We start from the raw sequence: 15,161 nt of genomic DNA on the forward strand, positions 1-15,161 counted from the left end.
ATGAAGACTGAGATTTGGTCCATACTCTGAAGGAGCACAGTGCAGGTTATTTTACCAAACTCTAAGATCCAACACAGAACAAGGAAGGAATTAGGTGAAGCATCAAGATGGGAAAGTTAGTTTTCTAATTCATCTAAGCCACAGTTAGGCTATTGTTCAGCAAAAACTTTAACAGTTGGTATTTGTTTATGTATGTATGTGTGAGTGCATATGTAAAGAGAATAATAATGAGAGAAAGAATGAGAGAGAGAGAAAGAAAGCAAAATGTTAAGGACTAGCAAATCCACATGAAGGGTATACAAGTATTCACTGTATTATCCTTACACATTTACTACAGGTTTGAAAGTTTTCAAAATAAAAAAGTTGGGAAGAAATTATAACACTACTTGGCTCATAGTAAATACTACATGTATTTGCTTTAAAAAAAAAAATTGTCTATTCAAATCTCCAGCAAGAAAAAATGCCATACCTAAACATAAATAGAATGTCTACTGTAATACCCTATTTAAGGCATTGATATTTGTTTTATATTCTGCCATATCTAAAATCTACTTTAAAAAGTGGTATCACTAAATTATATAATAGGCCAAAGGATATTAAAAGCATAATTATATTAAAAAGATTTGCTAACCAATGAATCTTTCCATCAAATTAGAATTACCACTGAATACTTTCTTACCTTGAAGAGCCTGCAACTTATGATCATTTGAAGAATTAAGAAATCTATCCACAATTGTAATTCTGTTCTGAAGGAGTTTCTCAATAAGTTCAAGTCCATCAGGTCCCAGCAGCTCAAATAGCTTAAAAGAGAAAGAATCAGAACAATTGTTACCTCAAACTCACCATCTGCAAGTTCAGCAGAGGTATGAAGCCAAACCAACACAGAAAGAAGTACCCAAAAGTATTTTAAAAAAAAATAACTTAAGAATGAAAAATAACTCTTCATATTGTCATATATCTTTCAGCTTTACAAAGTCAATTTGCAAGTACTAAAGCACATGATTCAACTTTTCAAAATAATTATGATTTATAATTAAAGCTAACTCACAGAATAACAAATTCTTACACTTGGCTTTTCTTGGTATAACCTAAGGAAATTTCAAAATTAATTTGTTTAATATACTTTTCTGTTTTTCACAAATAGAGTCCAGAGTACCATTTTTCCTACAACTTACTACATATAACAGCTGTCATTATAGAGTGAAAGAACCATTAAAATGTTTTAATGATTCATGACATGCAAATTTTTAATGCTTAATAATTAATTTTATTATTTTTATTAAATTTATTTTATTTTAATGCTTAAATAATTTTTAATGCTTAATAAATCTGAAATCTAAACACAGTTCCACAAGTGGTTTAACTTTTTATAAAAGTTTCCATGTGTATCTTATGAACACTAATTGCCAAAGATTAAGCTGATTCCAGTGTCAGAGAACTAGTGATTTAGAAAGACTCTCAATCACATTATTGTAAGAAATAACTGCTCCAGAAAGCCTTTAGATTTCTTCATACGTGGTCTAAGGATATAATTTTTTTCCTCTCCAGAAATGTCATATCTAATTTTACATGTGAAGATTTATATTAGCCAAATTCTAACTGTTCTCAGAGATTCCACACAAATAAAATCATAATTAAAGTAGGAATTTATGATAAGTATATATGAAATGTTAATATTTAATAAATATTTTATTTTTGCTGTTCATTTTGTGGACATTATCTATATACAAGGCCACAGCCCCTAATTCTAGAACATCTTGACTTTTGAGCTAAACATTACAGAACCCAATCACTCTCACCCTGGTTCATAAAGCACTAATTCCACACCAGGAGAGGCAAGCCAAGAAGAATTTAGGCTACTGCCTACCCACCTTCCATCAAGTACTCAGCTCCTAAAGCAACGGTGTCACTCAGATATAAGCTTTCCATTGTCCCCACTTCTACCTCCAAAGTTTGCATCAAAGATTTTAGACTATAAAACAAAAAGGTCCCAATTTCTTCCAAAGGTATGTCCTCATTTGCAACTTGGCAGGAAGTTGAAGCCTTCGGCCATCTCAAAAACAGCACAGATTATGCTTAACTGTAACTAGAGATTCACAAATTCAACAACTGGGTTACAAAAGAGAACTAAGGAGCGACAAGTGGGAGGAGTCCTCTTTGGGTGAGAATAAGTATCAACAATGACCTCTGGAATTATTCCTTCAAAGGGGCCCCAAATTTATTGGATTAGTTTATGGAGCAATTTATGCCCCAGGACATTTCTACAAACAACAGAGCAATTATCTGGTAATTGGTAAATTTAATAGCTTGGTGTGGTCAAGTAAAAAAAAGCAGAGGGTCCTGTCAAAACTACTTTCATCCCAGGGTGACTGTGCAAATACCCAAAAGTGTGCCTCCTTGAGAAACAATACCAGAAGCTAAACACTGTGGGGTAAGGGTGAGAGGAATTGTCTGCACTAAAATAATCCAGCTAATCACTAAACAAATTAACAAGATAATAACAATAATATACCCAGGGCGTGGTAGATGAAATAAATTCCCAGAAAGACACAAACTACCAAATAGCAGACAATCTAAATAGACCTGTAACAAGTAAAATATTGAATTAGTAATCAAAACTACCCACAAAGAAAAGTGTAGGTCCAAATGACTACACTGGTGAGTTCATTCAAAAGACTTAATGCCCATTCTTCACAAACTCTTCCAGAAAACAGAAGAGAGAACATTTCCCAGGTCTTTGACCCCGAAACGAGACAAATACATCATAAGAAAACTACAGACCAATATCCCTTAGGAATAGAGACACAAAAATCCTCATAAAATACTAGTAAACCATATCCAACAATATATAAGAGAATTTACACACTATATCAAAGTGAGATTTATGTCAGGAATATAAAGTTGATTCAACATAAGAAAATCAATTGATGTACTGCATTGTATCAACAACAACAACAAAAGAAAAACCACATGATCCACTCAACAGATGCAGACAAAGCATTTGATGAAATCCAACAGCCTTTCATGAAAAAAGCACCCAACAAACTAGGACTAGACAGGTACTTCTACCACCGATAAAGGGCATTTATGAAAAACCCTTAGTTAACATCATACTTAATGGTGAAGCCACTAAGAACAGAAATGAGACAAAAGAGTCTATACTTGTAACTTCTACTGAATACTGCATTGGAGGTTCAAACCAGGGCAATTAGGCAAGAAAAAAGAAATAAAAGGCATTTAGATTGAAAAGGAAAAAGTAAAACTATTTCTTTTCGGAGATCGTCTATATAGAAAATACTAATGACTCCACTAAAATACTATTCAAACTAATAAACAAGCTTTCAAAAAATGACAAAACCATTCAGTGAGGAGAGATCCGTCTTTTCAATAAATGATGCTGGGACAACCAGCTAGTCATACGCAATAGCATGAAGTTAGACTTACACCATAAACAAAAATTAACTCAAAATGGATCAGTAATCTAAATGTAAGAGCTAAACATCATAAAATTCTTAGAAGAAAATGGAGAAGATCTTCATGTCCTCAGATTTGGCCAAAGATTCTTAAATATGACACCAAAAGCAGGAGCGACAAAAGAAAACATAGATAATTTGGATTTTAGGGAAACAAAAAAACCGCTTCAAGGGATAACATCAAGAAAATAGGGAGAAAATGAAGAACCAGAGAAAATATTTGCAAATCATGTATCTGGTAAGAGACTGGTACTGTCACTGTCTACACCCAGAATATATAAAGAACTCTTACCACTAATAAAAATACACCAATTAAAAATGAGCAGATCTTAATTTACCATAGAAAAATACATAAACGGCCAATAAGTAGGTGAAAAGATACTCAACATCATTAGTTATCAGGGAAACACAAATCAAAGTCACAAGAACCACTAGAAAGGCCATTTAAGAAAACTGGAAAATAACAAGTCTTGAAAGGATGTGGAGAAACCTGGAACCCTCATACATTGTTTGTGGAAATAGAAAATTGTGCAGCCACTGTTTTCCACAGTGGTTCCTCAGTGAGTTAAACACAGAATTACAATGTGACCCAGCAATTCCATTCCTAGGTATATATCCCAAAGAATTTACAACCATGTGTCCAAACGAAAACTTGTATACAAATATGGATATTCACATAGCCAAAAAGTCCATCAACTAAAGCACGGATAAATAAAATGTGGTATATCCATACAACAGATATTCCTAAACCATAAGAAGGAATGCAGTAGTGTACAACATGGATAAACCTTAAAAACATTTTGCTAAGTGAAAGAAGCCAGTCACAAAAGACCACATATTATAAGATTCCATCTGTAAAAAATGTCCAGAATAGAGCAATTTCTAGAGACAGAAAGTAGATTTGTGGTTGTTTAGGGCCTGGGAACGGGGTCAGGGAAGGAATAGGAGGATAGAAGATAAACGTTTACAATTTCTTTTTTAGGTAAAGAAAATGCTCTAAAATGACTGTGGTGATGGCTACACATATCTATGAATATACTAAAAACCAGTGATTTATACACTTTAAATGGATGAATTGTATGGTATGTGAATTATGTATCAATGAAGCTATTTTTTTGAATTATAAACCAAAATGATTTAAACCAAAATACTAAAAGTAACAAAAAATTACTTATGGTTAAAAGATACAGATTAAATACAAGTTTTCTGTTAAAAATTTTAAGTGAATGTTTTGAATTGCTATTAGTTTAATGTAAGCCCTGTGCTTAAGGTTAAGAGTGATATTTTAAAACCAGCAAATTCAAAAAATGATACCTCCATAATCCAAACAAATTACAGTAAGAAATGCTCTCTACATACAGCATGCAAAGTCTTTCATATTCTATCAACTCTCAGAGAATGTGTTATTTCTTAAATTGAGACCATTTCTTCCATAAGAAAATAATTTATCATGGCAGAGTTACCCTTACACATATTCTTAGCTACTTCAAGTTTACTTAATCTGAAATACAATATTCGCACATGATAAATTAGAGATTCACAAATTTTTAGTCCAACGTAACTTTAAGGAAAACACCAGTATATCTGGAAGACAACTTCTAATGTAATATCTCAGAAGGAGGATCGCAGCACAAAGAGCCCTTTCTTTCTCTTACTTCCTTTTTTTTTTTTAGCCCAGTACTTCTTAAAAATAACACACCTAAGACCTAGCAAGAGAGACAAGAAGGCTGTTTTGCTCTGAATAGTAGGACTTCCATTACTTCCAAGATGAAGAATCCCCAGTAGAATCCTGAGATCAGCTGTCATCAGTTTTAAAGTAATCCCAAAATTACGCTTTCCCTAACATTTGGCATTTTTATCCACATTGAGAGCAGGTGCAGTTCTCATTTAAGATTTGCACTACAAACTAATTTGGCAATGAGGGTGACTATTTGTAAAGATACAGCTGTCTGGATCACTGCTCTACACACTGACACAAGTTCCAGAAGCTATCAAGTTGAAAAACAAAGAGGGAAAAGTTAGCAGTACATAAAGAAACAGACATCAACTACGAACGAACAAACGAACAAGAAAGGAAGAAAGAAAAAAGAGAGAGAGAGAGAGAGAGAGGGAGGGAGGGAGAGAAAAAGGTAAATTTTACTATCCTAGCTATAAATTAAAGATATGAGGTTTAAAGCAGACACAAGAGGAATAGACAGGTAACATCCTTGCCCTGGTAGAGGTTGTTAAAGCCATTATTATGATCAATATATTATTATTAAGGTGCTTCTCAAAAGACAAAGGTTCTTAGAATTCTTACCGTTATTATAAATCCTTTGTTATTAAACTAAATTATTAAATTGAAATAGTTCATTAAATTGAAATAATGAGTGGAAAGAGTCAAAATAATGAACCAACAGACTACATTCCTAAGATGTCCAAAAAAAAAACCATTTCAGAACATGTACAGACTAACTTTAAACAGCATTACTTCCTTGTTTCTTATAACACTTCTAACAGATAAATGTAGCTTGTGAATCTCTCAGGAAAGGTAATACCCACTTTACCCCATATTCTGAATTATATCATATTTATTCCACTTGGAACAATGCTATAATGGATGCTATATTCCCAACAAAATATCAAGTGAATCACAAATATCACATCTTCATAAAAACAAAATTTAATAAACTTTTGAATAATATACCATGGAAAATTATACTCTAAATCCTATGAAAATTGGTGAGAGAGAGAGAGAGAAAATGAACCTAAATTAGAACTATAAATCTGTTCTCAAACTGGGGTATGCAGAGATATGCTGAGTGTTATTGAAACCACAGAATAAATATGGCAGATATCCTTGGATTATCAGTTTACTCAAAGATTAAGAGAAAAAAAATACTATTTCCAAGTAAAACACAACTTTACTCATTTTAATGTACTATCCAAACTCTGTTTCTCAGGTTAGTAAAAAAATGAGTAAAGTATTTAATCACTAACTTGGGCTTTAAAGCAAGTAAAGTTTCAGTATTTTTAAAAGGTCTGTCAGTTCCATGCCGTTTTTTTTTTTTTTTAAGATTTTATTTATTTATTTGAGACAGCAAGAGCATGAGTGGGGAAGAGAGGCTGAGAGAGGGGGCAGAGGGAGTGGGGCAAGCAGCTCCCTGCTGAGCGGGGAGCAGGACACGGGACACAGGGCTCCATCCCAGGACTCTGCGATCATGACCTGAGGTGAAGGCAGATGCTTAACCCACTGAGCCACACATGCGCCCCTTGCTCCATTCTGTTTCCATCTAGTCAATATTAAAGAATTAACAAAAGTCAAAACTAAGTCTATCTGGAGTTCCAAAAGACCTCTTTCAAAAGAGAGTCCAACCCTTCCACATATCAAATAGTCAATGGGCATTCTGAAAAATGACGCCGTGAAGCACAGTAGGCACGATATCGTCATGTGAGCAAGGTATCCTTTTGGATGACAATATGGTTAGGGAGATTATAGGATTAATCTCAATATCGAGTTAAGCCACTAAGGTTGTCAAGGAGTGGCCATGGCTCTGTCCTACTCAAAATTTTATCAATGATATATAAGCTAGAAGACATATGAAGTCAAATTAGTTGAAGTGTTAATTAGCTGCATGATAGAATCAAGATTATAAATTTTCTAAATAGTCTGATATATCTGGCCAGTCCTAAGGAGAAGTAATAGAGACAAATATAAAACCCCACAATTAGGTTAAAAAAAACCTCATGTGCAGGCTCCTCTGCTAGGAGCCTGCTTCTTCCTCTCCACTCCCCCTGCTTGTGTTCCCTCTCTTGCTGGCTGTCTCTCTGTCAAATCAATAAATAAAATCTTTAAAAAACAAAACAAAACAAAACAAAAAAACCTCATCTGAATTTCTACAAGATGGGGAAACTTGGACCCACAAATAAATTCCCAAGAAAGTTCCTGAAAGGATGGGGGTTGGTTGCTTCCAAGGTCAATATGAATAAAAAATGCAATGAAGGCAATGAAAAATTTTAATGTATAATAGTAGTACCACAAAAATCCCATTTATCAGGGCTCCCAGCTGGGCTCATTCGGTAGAGCACGTGACACTTGATCTCAGGGTCTTGAGTTTGAACCTCACGATAGGTGTAGAGATTACTTAAAAATAATTCCACTTACCATCTCAAAGGATACATTGAATGAACCATATTTAGAGTGCTGAGTTCAATTCAAATTATACTTTTTAAGAAGGTGACAATAAAAAAAATAGTAAAAGAAAACCAAGTAAAAATAAGATATACCTATGCAAACTGTTTCAACAGCAGATCTATTTTCATATATTATTATCCATTCTGTTTGAAGAATACTCATTCACAGACTTGGTTAAGATAAAGATAATTTATTTTATTCTGGCCCCATCTTCCCTGATCATTCACCACTGCTAAATACTTCTTATCCTTCTTTAAACACACTTTTCCTTTGATACCCTTGATACATCACTTTTTGGGTGTGTGTCCTACCACTCTGGAGGTACCTTCCTGTCTCCATTTCAGGCTCACTTTGACTATCAAATGTTGGAGTTCCTTAAGGCTTAATCCTAGGCTTTCTCCCACTTTCATTCCATATTCTCTCCTTAGCTGTTCACATCTAGGCCCTCAGCATCCAGTAGCAAGCATGCTAAAAACAAAACAAAACAAACAAAAAACCTCTTAATTTTATACTTCCTTCCCAGAACTCCACTTTGTGCTCCATGTATCTAATTGCCCAGTTATCATCTCCAGTTGGAGTTTTCAGGGGCTCTCACAATTCTACAAGTCCAAAACTATCTCTTAGTTTTCCACCCTCTTGACGGTTTTCTAAGTGTTCTCTATTTCCATGAATAGCACCGCCATCCTTACAGTTACACAAGTCAAAAGTATAAAATGCATCCTTACGACTTCTTTACCCCACAGCACCCAATCCCACCCCTTTCATCCATTCCACTATCAAGTCGTCTTGATCTCAACTACTAAACAGATTTCAAGTCTTTCTGCTTGTCTATTTTAAGCTCCCAAACATTGACTGCCTGTACCTCTCAAAAGACTTTTTTTTTTTTTAAGATTTTATTTATTTATTTGACAGAGAGACAGACGGCCAACGAGAGAGGGAACACAACCAGGGGGAGTAGGAGAGGAAGAAGCAGGCTCCCAGTAGAGCATGGAGCCCGATGTGGGGCTCGATCCCAGGACCCTGGGATCACGCCCTGAGCTGAAGGCAGAGGCTTAACGACAGCACCACCCAGGTGCCCCCTTCTCAAAGGACTTCTAAAAGGTTTTTGCACATCTATTCAAAACACCCCAATTCATTCTCCACATAGCAACAACAATAAATAATATGAAATGTAGGTCTGCTTAATACATGCTACCTCCCCTCCACTACTTGCCAACAAACTCTCCAATGACTCTCCACTGAAGTAGTGAGCGGACCTGAACAAAGAACCAGAACCTCAAAACATCACAAGTGCTAAACTATAATTAAAAAATACTGAAGCATACTCAATCATATTGCTCTGACTAGAAAGAATTTTAATACCATTAATAAAGTTAAATATTGTTTTTAAAACAGCATCCTTTTTAGTTCTCCATTTCTATGTATGTTTTATGATGAACATAAGGCATGGCAGTATATGTATATAATTTAAAATTAACTACATTTATATTAGGAATGCATTATCAAAATGGTTATTAGAAAGTATAATCAAAAAAGTTTGGAGACCAATGCTTTCAAATATCATTCTGTTATGAAAGTTTATCTCAATGTAACAGTTTTCTAATCTAGCTATTTTTTATGATACTTTTTCTGAAAATATTAAATGAATGGTGTTTCTGAAAATTATCAGTGTTTTATAGAATTTAAGGAAATACAAAATACGTACAATCCATTGATACCATCACTACTCATATTTTCAAAACTTTTTTTGTGTAAGTGCATTCTAAGTCAGCAAACCCGTCATTTCTTCATCTTATCCCTTGTCAGTTAATTTAATAATTTACCAAATTTATGAATGCTAGCATAACATAGCAGTTTAGCATAGGAGAAAGTTAGCCAGGGCTCAAATCTTTAAAAGCCTAATGCTCAGGAGTTTTAGGACCTTAGACATCCTTCTGAGCCTCCCATTTTCTCATCAGTATAGCAGGAATAAGAGTATAGGGCTTTGCAGGGCTGTGATGTGAACAAAATAATATATGTAAATGTATTTGACACAATGCCTTGCATATAATAAGCAATTAACTTTAGGTACTAAGTATTAAAGTAAAAAATCATAATCAAACAAGGGAGTAAAGTACACAAAATAATTTGTAATACAATAATAATGATAACAATACCTAATATCTGTATATTACTCGTGTCCCAGGTAAGGTATTAAGTACTTTACATATAAAGCATGTATTTTCACTGTCTCTATCTGAAGAAATATTCAGTGAATCTCTGCTAATTATACATAGCACTGATGCATTTATCACTTAAAAACAATCATAATAGAAAAATAATTAAAAGAAAATGCTACAAATAATATCTAATAATCCACTATTGTTAGGAAATAAAATGAACACAAGTATTAACAAAAATATCTAATATACATATTTACTTTCAGCATTTTTTTCAAGAAAGTGTGCTCATGATTATAATATGTGCATACACATATTCTTTTTTTAAAAAAGATTTTATTTATTCATTTAAGAGAAAGAGAGACAGCACAAGCTGGGAGAGGCAGTGGGAGAGGGAGAAGCAGACCCCCCGTTGAGCTGGAAGCCCAACATGGGGCTCAATCCCAGAACCTGGAGATCATGACCTGAGCTGAACGCAGACAATTGACTGAGCCACCCAGGCACCCCAGACATATTCTAACTCTTAATTTCTGCTGTTAAATTATTCTCTGTTCAATGGTGAAATTAAACACAATATATCCTGGTGCTCTGTAAATAGCAACTTTAAGTTTGAAACAATGTTTCAGCTAATCATTGGTTAGATCATAGCTTCCTTAATCTTCCTGCCAACCACCAGTATGTCTCCACTTCAATCGGCTACATACTAGAACCAGATGACTCTTCCTCATTGTCATCTTTCACATAAACTTTTTCAAAAAGCTACAAAGTGGTCATCTACCCTCAATTTGGAAGGGACCTTAGCGGACAGCTAAGCAAAGCTCTCATAAAAGCAATAATTACTGCCATGGGAAGACAGAATAAGAGGACAGTTGAGAACATGGGCTTGGAGTCAGAAAGAACAAACTTTAGTTATTAGTTCTGCCAATTTCTAGCTATAGGACAATGGGCAACTTTCATAAGCTCCCTGAGCCTCAGCTTTCTCATTTGTTAAAAGAAATTAGCACAGTGTCTAGCACTAAATACTCAATAAATACTGCTGTTACTGACAATTTTTTTCCTGGTTGATGAACATCCAGCACACATCTGCCAGCAGCAAACTATCCTACACGGTAATTCATGCCACTGCTATCTAAGGTAATTCATGCCACTAATTGTCAAATGAAAAAAAAAAAATCTTTCCTTAAATTGAGCCCAATCTGCCTCACTATAGCTTTCATCTGTCATTCTGGCTGTGCTCTCTGGGTTACAGAGAACGATCTTAGTAACATTTCTACAAAACAGCCCTTCAAACTATCTGAAGATAAAGCGAAGTAAAGTACTAGTCACACTTCACACACAAGTTCTTTCTTTTCCAGGTAAATATAAATCAATTCCTTACTATTAGTCACATAACTTGGTTTCCAGATAATCCTTCATCCAAGTTCCTTTACAAATTTACCTTTAACTGAGCCTTTAAAAAAACAAAAAACAGCATCATAAACCAAAAGTGAACATAGTATTTCAAATATAATTTGATTGGGGCAGATCACAGAGAGTACAACAATTCTGAACTAGAGGTTAAACTTTTCTGAACATAGCCTAAGTCAGTAACAACATCACACTGTTGGTTCAAACTGAATGTGCAGCCAACTTAAAACATTTGGTTTTAGGTTCTTTCCACATGAATTCCTAGTAGTCCAAGATTCCCATATTCTGTATTGTTTACTATTTGTAAGCCCAGAATTCAAATAGATTGCTTATAAAGTTCACTTTCTTCCTTTTTCTTCCTTTTATCTTTTGAGAGCTTTCTAAATCCAGATTTAGGCATCTGTCCTATCAGGAAACACTATCAATGTTGAATCTGTCCTGAATCCAAGTTCAGTAACCATGCCTGTATGCAAATTATTGATTAAAGTACTGAGTACAGGGTCACCTGGGTGGCTCAGTCAGTTAAGTGTCTGCCTTCGGCTCAGGTCATGATTTCAGGGTCCTGGGATCGAGTCTCACGTGGGACTCCTTGCTCAGTGGGGAGCCTGCTTCTCCCTCTGCCTGCTGCTCCCCCTGCGTGTGCTCTCTCTGTCTCTCTCTGACAATAAATAAACAAAATCTTTAAAAAAATGAAGTACTGACAACAGGGCAAAAATAAAAATAATAAAGAATAAGAATAGAATAAACAAAAAGAAATAATTGACCCCAAATTGTCACTGAACCAATAATTAGGGTAAAGTTTTTCAATAAACTGTTAATGCCGCCTAACTGTATTAATTACTGACATTTTTCTATCTCGTTTATTTAATTTAGATACTTCCCTAATATTGTAGCTACTAGCCACATGACTTACTTACACTCTAAATAAAGTATAAATTTAAAATACAATTTATCAGTCATATTAGCCACACTGCAAGAGATCAACAGCTACAAGTGGCTAGTGGCTATAATGGTAGAAAACAAACAGAATATTTCAATCACTGCAATCACTGGCCTAGAAGATATTTTGATTCTAATGTAAAATGGTCTGCTGAGAGCTAGGTAGAATATATTTACATAGCATAATTTATCTGTCTAGTTGTATCGTACTGACTATCCTACCAAATTAGATTTTAAGTCCATAGTTTTACATTAGTTTTTCTGTATTGCACATTCTAGAAGTTTTGACAAATGTATAATGACTATAAGGATATATTTCTACCATTAACAGTATCATACAGAATAAATTCACTGCCCTGTGCTCCACCACTTCATTCCTTCCTCCCTTCCCAAACCCTGGCAACTACTGATCTTTGGACTATCTTCAGAGTTTCACTTTTTCCAGCATGTCATATAGTTACAATCATACAATATGTAGCCTTTTCAAAACGACTTCTTTCACTTGGCAATATTCATTTTTTTCCACATTTTTTTCACAGCTTGATGGTTCATTTCCTTTAATCACCAAATAATTTCCCATTATATGGTTATACCACAGTTTATTTATCCATTCCCTTCCATGTTTTGGCAATTATGTCTTTACTTTTTATTTTATTAAATTGTACACTTTTCATTTTTCCTTATTTTTTTATCTTTTCCAAATTTTCTATAATAAACATATAATACTTAATCAAAACATGCTTATTTTATTTTTAAATAATACAAACCAGATTCTGGTTTATCAATTTTTTTTTTACTTTTTGTCTGCTAAGGACACAAAGCATCACTCACTTAACTAACAAATAAAATAAGTTTATTTACCATATTTGGAATGAACCAGAAATTATACAAATAAAATCACTTATCATGTAGGCAAATTAGCTGATAATAAGAATATGAGAACCAGTAATAAGACAAATTATTTCTTCTATCAAATTGTATTTTTCTAGAGAAAACATTTTTTTATCAAACACAATTTGACCACATGACATCATGATGACATACACTATTTTCTAAAAAAATTTACCACTAAAAAACTATTGTAGTAATTTTTAAAAACTACTTCATAGCAGCAATAAATGTTTTAACAATTTAATCATATGGATTCATAAGCAAACTCCTTATCCTACTATCTAACTACAACTAGTTAAGAATGAAGGGGAAGCAATAAGTGCAGGGTGTCCATTATAGTCTTTCTAAGTAGAAGAGACATGGCATTTTTAACTAGTTAAGAAAAAGAACAGCAGCTTCCACACAGAAATTAAAAATGTGTTTGAGCATCTAAATAGCCAGATTTATAAAATGGAGCAAGTAGGTGATGTATTACTCTTCAAGTAAGCTTATTTCTTTGTGTATCAAAAGAAAAGGGACATTTTTTTTGTAGAAAGCAATACCAGTGATTGCTCATATACACATTTAATATTTGTATGAGAATTATTTATCACATTTCATATACACTGGTAAAATGCAAGCAATGTTTAGCCTCTCTCCTTATTGCTACAAACAATAAAAATCACAGCATTTATTAGGGGTCTTTCTATTTGGAGGATTTGCAAGGCACTAAATTCTCTCCCCAAGAACAGTATATCACATATCACTTTTTCTAGGCATCAACTGATATATGAAATGCATAAACAACCAAGCTGTGAGAATCAGTACTCATATAAAACTAGAGACAGGGCTAAAAGTACCAAAATAAAGCAAATATAAATAAGGCTTAATAAATTAAGGTAATTTTCCATTACCTTGAGCAAACTCAAGATTTAAATTTTAACTCTAAATAGAAATAACAGTTGAATAAGTGCTTTTTGGTCACTGACTGTGACAATACAATTGGCAGGTACCTTCTATATACTGAATTTAGTTACTCCACTATTTTCAATTTTTACAATACTCATAAATAGCTAAACTCTTAAATAGCTTGCCACAATAAAAAAATGTGATGATTCTATAAGAATAACAAGTCATTTCTCCTTTAAAAAAATACAAACACTAAAATAGATTTTACTATTAAACTTCTTAAAATTATCTTGAAAAAAAATCCATTCTCCTTTATGCTTAAGATAGGAAGAAGACTGCCTTCTGAAAGAACAAGAATTAGCAATTAAGATGAAGAAGAAATGGTGACACAAAATTCACGCTTTAAAGCATCTCTTCTGATAGAATAGAAAAAGAAAAAACCTAAAAGACACACTCCAAACTTAAAAACAAGAAAAATATCTCCCTGGACCAAACATTGAGCAAAAAAGGCAAAGCACTGGGTAGAGATGAAGTGACAAGCTGGGCTTCAGTTCTGGACAGCATGGTCATGGGTTTGGCTCCCTGGGAGCCTCTCACCTAGATGAGAAATGTCCCATGCAATGTGGGAAGCCAGGGCAAGGGAATAGGGCTGCTCTGCTCATGAGAGGGGCTGAAAAGAACTACTATGAAAACGACATTTGGGGCCACAACTACTACAAGAATGTAAGACAGGGCGTAGGGGAAATGGCAGAGGGGAGAAGTTACACATTAACATCTGCATAAGAATTAAAATTCCAAAACATACAGAGAAATCTTTTTCTTTTTTTAAAGATTTTATTTAAGAAAGAGAGAGAGAATGAGCAGTGGGGAGGAGCAGAGAGAGAGAGAGAGAAAAGCAGACTACCTGCTGAGCAGGAAGCCTGATGCTGGCTCAATCCAAGGACCTGGAGATCATGACCTGAGCCAAACGCAGATGCTTAACCCACTGAGCCACCCAGGCACCCCACATATGAAGAAATCTCATCCTGAAAATGATAGTTAACAAAATCAACACTGGAACTTAAGGTCAGTCCACAAGAAGGTAATATGGAACAAGGTGACAAAGACTTTAAAATAAATAATACTATCAAAGAGATCAAACAGAGCAGTCATCCATTAAAAGAATTTATGAAACAAAAGAGGGTATATTGAGATGTTTTATTCTTTCTGTTCAATTTTTCTGTAAACTTA

At 34.1% G+C, this 15,161-nt stretch overlaps 1 protein-coding gene across 6 annotated transcripts in view; it reads right to left on the reverse strand.

The window, feature by feature from the left end:
- The window catches only part of ASCC3 (activating signal cointegrator 1 complex subunit 3), a 329,433-nt gene that overhangs the window by 268,836 nt on the left and 45,436 nt on the right, over nt 1–15,161 (reverse strand). For all 6 annotated transcript variants that reach the window (XM_087865343.1, XM_045806995.2, XM_045806990.2 and 3 more), the window contains one exon: nt 680–800. In XM_087865343.1, coding sequence (XP_087721469.1) covers nt 680–800 — 121 coding nt within the window. The remainder of the gene's footprint in view (nt 1–679; nt 801–15,161) is intronic.

This window comes from Ursus americanus, chromosome 11, assembly GCF_024610735.1.
Source record: "Ursus americanus isolate L20-20 chromosome 11, mUrsAme1.1.p, whole genome shotgun sequence".
Taxonomy (NCBI): Eukaryota; Metazoa; Chordata; class Mammalia; order Carnivora; family Ursidae; genus Ursus; species Ursus americanus.